We start from the raw sequence: 8,673 nt of genomic DNA, 5'->3' as shown, positions 1-8,673 counted from the left end.
TTTTTTTTTTTTTTTTTAAGCTAAGACTTTTGGGGAAGGATAGAAATCTTGGCCACACCTTCCATACCCCACTTAGTGCCAGCACTCCTGATGGATAGAAGCCATTATTGCCAGCTTTGCCTTCTCAAAGGATTTCTGTTGAAAGGGGTAACCAAACCATGTTCTCTTAACCAGCTTTAGGGCTGCTTGCCACACTGCAGAGATGAATCTGTGCCTGAACTGAGGAGTCTGACATCTAAAATCTTCTGGCCAATACGATTGTCTGCATCTCTTTATAGCCCATGCTATTTTGTGCCACAGAGGCTATAAGCAGACCAAATGGCCAAACGAAATGAATAAGCTGTAGCACAACTGATTTTCTTCACTGGACAAAACAGATGTTGCTTGTGCTGTCCCAGAATTGGTCACCTGCCACTCCCAGGTGCAACAAACTTCAATAATATTGACTTTTTTTGTGAAGTATCATTTTTGAACAGGGGCTGTTTATCAGAGAACATTTTCATGTACAAATAATCTACTAGCTCAAATGATGAGTAAAATACATATGGATATGTGATGACCCTTTTAACCATCCCTAATGTGTAGAATGATAGAAAACAGGGGTAAAGGGAACTCAAGAGATCATCTAGTCCAATCTCCAGATCAAGAGGGATTATTCCTGTCTAACCAATTCCAGCTAAGTGCCTGTCTAACTTGTTCTTAAAAACTTGCAAGGCTGGAGATTCCACAACCTTTTGAAGTAATCTATTCCAACATTTGACCACCCCATAATGAGGTGCAGGGCTTAAGGGCTGGAACCCAATTGCAGAGGGTAAGAGGATAATAGCCTACCTGCTAAAGAACACTGGCTCAGCTGACAGAGATGAAGGGCTGGGTTCAGAGGAAGTTAAAAGCTTCCAGGAAGAGAAAGTGGGAGAGGGGAGGAGTTGTCGTCGTCTGGTGCTTAGAGATAAGCACAGGGACTGTGTTGTTTCTCCAGGTCTGAAGGAAGACCAGTGGTTTGATTTTGTGTTTGTTCTTTGTACCTGCACTTGTTCTAGTTGCTGGGGCAAGAAGCTTTCTGTATGGGTTATAAAAGGACTAGGAGTAAGAACTCACTGGTTTTATGAAGAAACTAGCTCTCCAGTCTGCCTAAGTAAGTGTCAACTTGCTCTACACCTTCATAGTGAGAAAGGTCTGCATGATACCCACTCTAAGTTTCCCTTGGTACAATTCCAAAATCATAACTTGTTCATCCTCTGCAGCCAAAGGGAATTATTTATCCCCATCCTCTTTATCTCTATCCTCCAAACCCCTCCACTGCTTATGCGTTCCTGAAGCTATCTGGCCTGCCCAGACTAGGTATGAGTTGTTCTGGTCCATGGCTTGTAAAGGTTGCAGGCCCCTGGTCTATAGACTTCTTTCTATAAGGCATTAACTTAGTAAAGCAAATGAATGATATCCTGAAGCAATTTACCATTTAGCTCTAGGGGAGTTTTTCAGTATTTATCAAAGAGAAATTTAATGTATGATTAGAACATTTCCCAAATCAAGCCCTCTGTCTCCTGAAGTTTAAAAAAAAAAAAAGAGAGAGAGACCGAAGCAAAGAACTGAATTGCTTTTAGTTTATTGGAAGAAGTTTAAAGTGAATTCTCAGATTATTGTCCATATTAGACATAAAAGCAGGAATTACAGATGATAAACACTTGGTCAAAGAATCAAAAAAACTGGAATGTAGTTGTAGGGATTTGGCATGGATGGAAGATTATTTTGTGTTCTTCGGAGTTGCAGATTGCTAGATTTGTGTCCCTTAACACACTTTCAGGATATTTACCTGCAAAGAGACAGGGCAGTGAATGCAGAGGGCTGAAGTCTCCTAAAATTATAGCAGAAGCACATAGGCACATATTCAACTGTAGTGAATCCTAGGAATCTGGTACAACAAGTTTGGAGCATAAGAGCAGGCTTAAATCTGTGTGTTAAAACCTGAGAGACTTCACCTGTGCATCAATGGATTCCGCTCAGCCAATTTGTTTTTTAAAATGAGTCTCATTCAATTTGCAAAAAAGCTCTGAAAAGACCTTTCAGGGTCAGCCCGCCAGGGGCTGTCTTTTTTCTGTTATAAGAGACCACCTTCCTCTCTATTTTGGTATTTCAACAGAGGAATTCTTAGGACCTGAAGCTGTTCTCACTTAGGCCTGATCTCAGCCACACCAAAGGAAGGCTTCAATTTGCTTTGGACTGAGCCATTTACTCCAAGGTAACTACTTTGATCTCATTAGACTTTCTAGATCTTAAATGCTGGAGGCTACAGGTGAGAGGGGGACAGTGAGGTGGGGTAAAAAAACCTTGGTCATACTCACTTCACTCCTCCTTCCAGCATCGAGTCTCTGCCATTGTGTAACACAGGAGACTAGGGAAGATGGACCTATCGTCTGACCAGTAAATGGCAATTCTTAAGTTCTTAATTTAGTAATGCCCAGTTTACACTGATATGATTTATTTAAGAAAAGAAAAAATGGAAGGATTAAGGGTGGGGGGGAAGTTACCATCAGTTCTTTCAAAGCATCTGAATGATCCTTGGAAATAGCAAGTGCACATTCCTTCAGTTCAAGACCAGCCTTCTCCATAGTCGGGTCGGTGACAAAAGGAGCAATTGCCTCCAGTAACTGGTCACGAGAGGCAAAAAGGAACTTGCTAATAACATCCACGAGGACTGGACAAGTCTCAGCTGTAGCTGCAACACAGACGCATAAAAAAGAGTTTAGTTGGATTCTGGTTTCATCATTTCATAGTTGTTAGGGCCTGGAAGGGACCTTGCAGATCATCAAGTCCAGCTGATTATGGTGAAATAATTCAAACCATTAAGGAAATAGTACAGTTTCTCCATTTGATTCCAGTATCCTGATAGCAATACCATTGTTAAAGTGGGGATGAGTTTCCCATTCTCACTGCTCATGGCTTTTTTTCTTTAAAAACTACGAGCACAAAAATATGGCTAATTTGTTTTTCATCTGTTCTCATGCAGTCACAGTGCTTGTGTAGTAATGTCTTGTTATGTATGAGGTGTTGTAATATGGCCAGGATCTAGCTGTGGGTAGCATGTTGCCTGGCGATAACCCCAAGTCAAACTAAATTTTGAAATTCAAACTGGTCTCGGGTTTACGTTTTCCTCCAGAGACTTGGCGTTTCTGAAGAAACCCAGTTCAGTTCCTAATTGGCTGGAGACTGCACCCTGGGCACAGCCACTAAGTTACTGTTACTGATTTAAGTAAGGGTCTCTTAAGGTACCCAAATGGGATCCTCCCATGCCAGTGCCATGTAAACAGAGTAAAAGGACTTTGCCTAGCTGTTCAGCTTTAATTTATCTTGCTCCATACCTGGCTAGCTCCCACAGTTTACCTCACAATTTTCCAGTCTAGTTAACTCTCTAATCAGTTTGCTTTTGGGCTTTGTAAATGTTTGCACCTCAGAATGAATTATGCCTAGAGAATCAATTACATCTGAAATAGACTGCGGTGGAGACTCCTTAGAAAGATGTCCAGATCTACCACCCCCGTTCACCATAAAGTGGCAGTAGGGAGCAGTCTTAAAACCCTTGCTTCTACCATGGTGGTGTTAAGAGCCCCTTTAGACCTTGCAAACTTTACTTTGGGCTATATAGCCATCCCATGAACATGTGGTTCACTCTAAAAAATTCACTGCATTCTGCTGTATTCAGTCAAAGAACAAACAAAATGTGTATGGAAAGAACAATATAGGGAAGATGTCTGAGCATCTGCCTTTGGAAGGAACTGAATATTCTTGCTTCCTAAAAGAAGAGTCCTAGTTAATTTGTCCCTCTCTGGGGATTGATGTTGATTCAGCAGTTGTGAGTTTGTTAGAGCAAGGAGTTTTAATGCAAAACAAGTAATTAACAGAAAATTACAGGTGAAGATTTAGATGGAAAAACTCCATTCATGTTCATAAATTGTGATTCTCAAAATGTAAGTTAGCTTGGTCAGAATGGGGATAAATTCTGCTCCCATGCATGCCTCTTCAAATGTATTTTAAGGTCTGGGAAATGCTGCCATCTTCTGCTGGTGTTACTGAGAGATGATTATGGCACATTTATTCTTAAAGGGAGAAAATCTCGGCTTTGCAGAGAATGTATAAAAGAAAACAATTTCTTAGAGAATTTCAATATGTCCCATTTTGAGAGCTTAACTGAAACTTAAGGCATAAAGACTTTTTGCCACCTTCCAACAAAGGACTGAATTTCACCAGCTTAGCTGTCAAATCTACAATAAAAAGACCTATTATGTGCATGTGGAAAAGTTAACTTTTGAATTTTGTGACTTGGATAATTTTAGACTTTGTACATTTCATAGTTTCTATGGGATGAAACAGAAAATGCTCAGGAAGACCTTGCTTTCTAAAGGCACTTAAATCAATTAATTAACACCAACAGTGCTTAAACAAGTTCTTACAGTTAAGCATGTGATTTAAGTATGTTCCTGAATTTAAGCATAAGTCACTATTACTTTCATTACAAGAAAGGTCTTGAAACACTGGCAGTGCATATATGGAAGAAAGACAGCTTATGATTTCTTTAAAATCACTGATACTATATAATAAGCAACATGCTCGTGTTGGGTAAGCCTTCTGTCTCTCAGGACTAATCCAGAGTTCACAAATGTCTATGGGTCTTTTTATCAATCTTAATCAATTAGCTTCTGCTTCTATATAGATAGCACAGGATTCCTTCTACCAAATCACCCTGCTGTTCAATATTTAAATAGTTAACCACCTTTTGGAGGGGGATCTTGGTTTTAATTTACAAAGATGAATGTTTTGCTTACTAAACCTAATCCTAGAAACTTCAAGGAAACAGGAACCTAATCTCATTTCATATTCTGAGTTGCTCCAGTGGCCTCATTGGATTCACTCTGGTGTACCTGGTGCATTTTGAGTCTCCAGGCTGAATTTAATCCAGTCTTTTCAATGTAGGAGCTCAACTGTTTCCTGGAATGTCTATTATATATGTATGTCTATAGTAGATATATGACTTATATGTCTAATAAACTCTAATAAAAAATAATACTGATTTAAAATGGCTTGATACTTTGCTTTAAGCATGGCTAGGGTTTTGAGGCTTAATGGTAGAATTCTACTTGTACTGCTCATCTCTTACTTACCTGAAGTGTCCCATTAGCTTCAGAGAGTAATGAGTTTCAAAGTCTGTCTTGCAAGTATTACTCACCAGAGTAGCAGCAAAGTGCCAGGGTGACCAGCAGGACAAAAGTCAGCTTCATGGTGAGGATGGGTGATGGTTGGCTCTCAGGTCTCACAATGGAAGGGCCGATGGAGTCGTTTCAGAACACTGCTTGCACAGCTCCAATATATGTACAAGGCAGCCACATCATCTCCTCCCCAAAAAAGTCTGTGCCAGACCACAGGGTGACATTAGCACTAGAATAGAATTTAGGCTGTTTGCTCATGGGGTACAAAAAAGAAGAAATGCAAACACTGATCCTCTTCATTGTTAATGTTATTGTAGTGAAATAGTCCAAAGAGCTGAGTTATTTGCATAATCATAGAGTGTGTACACAGGAAATCTGGAAAATGGGAGAACATTGGCACATTGTCTCCATGATGGCAGCAGTTCTGATGGACTAGCCGACTTCAAATAATTAGTCAATTCTCACCTCTAGAGCAGTGCCTAGGCCAGGAGTCTGCAGGAGAACTTCTAACATTTACTTTGTTACAAAGAAAAAACATCCCCTACCAACTGGTATCCCTCTCTCCCAGTGGAGTCTATTTGCAGGGAAAGTGCATCTGTACACTGAACATACCTTTTAAGTTTTCAAAGAGAAAAGTGGTCATGGCCCAGTTGCAGTCTGCCTGGATTCTCATGCTTGGGCCTTAATGATTAGCCTGAGATCAGCAGAAATCTCATCAATACTGAACAGTATTGCTCCAAGAGCACAGCAGTAGTTCGGTGCAAGCTCATCCTACCAGTCAGTTTGATTAGGTTGCCTAAATTCTGACACCTTAGCCTTCTCTTTCCTGTATGTGTTTGCAGCTCTTCAGAGCTTCCTTTTCCAGGCAACCTTGACTCCATCATAGAGCTCTGGCATTCACTCCTCCACTTCTCTTTTTTCTTCCTAGAGCACTGCTTTCTCATCTGCCTTTTTTGGTGTGCGTCTGTCTGTCTTGAGGCATTCCTGTTGTTTCATTCTACCCGAAATACTTACTGTCTTTCTGTTTCAGAGATGTCTGTGAAGGAGAAGGGATTCTGCTTAATGACTTCACATCATGTCTCTCTGGCAGAACTGTATATCTGACAAAATGACTGCTTTGAGGGGTACACTTCTGAAGCAGAAGCCTGAGTTAGCATTGTCCACTTGGTGTTTGCTGCTGCTGCACACCCAGACCACCATCTTTCCTGGAAGACGAGCATGATGGCTGGAGGCCTAGGCCAGGGGTTTTCAACCTTTTTTTTTTTTTTTTTTAATCTGAGTGCCCTGGCAGCCAGATGCTGAGATGGGGCATGGGGGGTAGGTAGCGTGCGGCCAGATGTTGAGTGTGTGGAAGGGTAGCACATGACCGAATGCCAAGTGGAGTTGGGGGAGGATAGCACATGGCTGAACGCCAAGTGGGGAGCAGGTGGTGGTTGCACGTGGCTGGATACAGAGCAGAGAGGCAGGGACGGTGCATAGGCAGACAGGGATGGAGCACTACCATCTTCCAGGAGTAGGGCCAGGGCAGGGAAGCTTACTGGGCTGGGGTGAGGACAGCAGTGCTCCTCTTCGGAGTAGGGAAGCTCACTGGGTTGGTTTGTGGCAGTGGCTGTGTGAGCTTCCCTGCCCTGCAGAGGGGTACCACTGCCCTTGCCCTCACCCCAGCCCTGCTCCTGGGAGGTGACAGCACTCCATCCCAGCCTGCCCATGCATACCCCCAAGGACTGGTCCAACCCCCAGGGGTACATATACCCCCAGTTGACAACCCCATGTCTAGTAATTCGCAACCCCCATGACACATCACCATATGAGGGAAGTTGAGTGGACTCCAGTGGAACTGGAATAAGGAATGAGAATAAACTTGTTTAAGAGGCAAAGATGAAGAAATATGGAAATGACTCCAATTAGGACTTGTGCAAGTGTCAGAATTGCCAGTGATCATGGTTGTTTTGATGGAAATGTAAATATTACATGGTTAAAATCTCCAACCCAGATTTACTTTCTTTATCTGATATGACATTTTAGCTTTTATCTGAAAACACCTTTTGTTATCTTTCAATGGTTGAAATAAAAATAATTATGAAGGGATTATGTTTGGATCTAACTGAAGATGACATCATTATCCTTGGCTTTTAACTCGTACATCTGAGCAAGACTGATCCAGTTGACTTCCTTTGTAAATCCATGGGATTAGTCTCACTTTGCTTATCCAGGCAAATGCCTGAATTAGGACTTCATGGTGAAGGTCAAATACTAAAGCATGGATTATGTTCATTATAGGTCCTTGAAACTCCAGGATCTACAGCACCTATTACCATTATTAATTGCATACCACACATACCTTTCCTTGAGAAATCAGTCCTCCAAAATTGGGGCTCTTGTCTTAAGCAGGGAAGCGGATTATCTTCTCCACAATAGAAACATGGAGAAATAGAAGCTTGGAGACACTGTGCTGGGAAGTGGCTGCTGCTTCTGTCTCAGTAAGCAAGCAGTGGGAGTAAAGTCCAGTGTTAACTCTTTCACAGCCATTACTGAATTGGTAGTAGCTTTTGGATAAGCAGCCAAAAACTACCACCAAGGTCACATTGCCTATGAAAAAACCAGCACTCTCCCTCTCCCACATTGGGGTAAGTGTTTTAAGTGCAGAAGCTGTTTTCTTTGATGGGAAAGAAGCACTCTTGCAAAAATCATGCATGCCATGTAGCTGCCAAGTTGGCTGCCACTTGTGTCTGCTTGGTGAACTAAAGGGATAGAGTCTTGCGTTAACACTGTCACAGCCATATCTATTGGCTGAGTACTGTAACTTGTGCCTGAAGCAGCAAGTGTGCTGGTAGCAGTATCTTAATGAGACTTGTAATGTGAAAACAACACTTTATTTATAGGAACTTGTATAAAGAACAATTTACAGTAAAGAACTGACAGTCTTTCTACTGCTCTTTGCAAGGACCCTGTGATATAAAGTCCTCCTGGAGGCATAACATGTCCACAAAGTGTGGCACTGCACAAGACAACCTGTCACACCAGGAAGTTCCTGATGCCACAATTCCTGGACAGTCTGTTCCCTAGGAGGATGTGCTCTGTCACACTGTTGGCCACAACAGTGGAAAAATATTTTTTATACACTTGTTTTCCAAGTGAAAAAAACTATGCAGAACTGAACTTCACCCTAGTGGTCAAACAGAGCCCAGGGGGCTGAGAGCCTCCATTGGGAGTTGCTTGGTGATGCTAAGGAGTAATATGGAAGCACAGAATATTGTGTGGTTCTTGGTCACCTGGACATAGTGACAGTTATAATTTAGAGATGCTCTGTAACAGGGGAATGAAGGTGCTGGGAAGGTTTGAAGGTAATGGTCCCTCAGAGAGCTGAGATCCAGGCAGTTAGGTGGAAGGACTACAGAAGCTGCAGAGAAACCCAAGTCTTCATGCCTAGACAAATCCAAAAACAGGAGTCAGGCAATTTAACAATTGTAAT

General features: G+C 41.9%; 1 protein-coding gene across 1 annotated transcript; it reads right to left on the bottom strand.

Moving 5' to 3' along the window:
* Positions 1 to 1,590: 1,590 nt before the first annotated feature.
* Positions 1,591 to 6,348, bottom strand: LOC109318157 (secretoglobin family 1D member 2-like). The gene is made up of 3 exons (XM_019547225.1): positions 5,222 to 6,348; positions 2,529 to 2,716; positions 1,591 to 1,813 (listed from the first exon to the last, which is right to left on the bottom strand). Exons 1-3 carry the CDS (start codon positions 5,271 to 5,273, stop codon positions 1,790 to 1,792), a joined length of 264 nt encoding a protein of 87 aa, XP_019402770.1. The 5' UTR covers positions 5,274 to 6,348; the 3' UTR covers positions 1,591 to 1,789.
* Between the last annotated feature and the right edge of the window lie 2,325 nt (positions 6,349 to 8,673).

The sequence above is a fragment of the Crocodylus porosus genome, unplaced genomic scaffold, assembly GCF_001723895.1.
Source record: "Crocodylus porosus isolate Cpor-Errol unplaced genomic scaffold, CroPor_comp1, whole genome shotgun sequence".
In the NCBI taxonomy this organism is placed as follows: Eukaryota; Metazoa; Chordata; order Crocodylia; family Crocodylidae; genus Crocodylus; species Crocodylus porosus.
Note: the sequence above shows the minus strand (reverse complement) of the source record. Positions and strands in the feature narration are given on the sequence as shown.

Bases quoted from the DNA above. Each gene is read 5' to 3' on its own strand.
- LOC109318157 (XM_019547225.1), bottom strand. From the start codon at position 5,273: ATGAAGCTGACTTTTGTCCTGCTGGTCACCCTGGCACTTTGCTGCTAC. The intron at 2,717-5,221 runs GTGAGTAATACT...TCTGTGTTGCAG, and splicing joins GGCACTTTGCTGCTACTCTG to CTACAGCTGAGACTTGTCCA. The intron at 1,814-2,528 runs GTAACTTCCCCC...GTCTCTTTGCAG, and splicing joins ATGCTTTGAAAGAACTGATG to GTAAATATCCTGAAAGTGTG.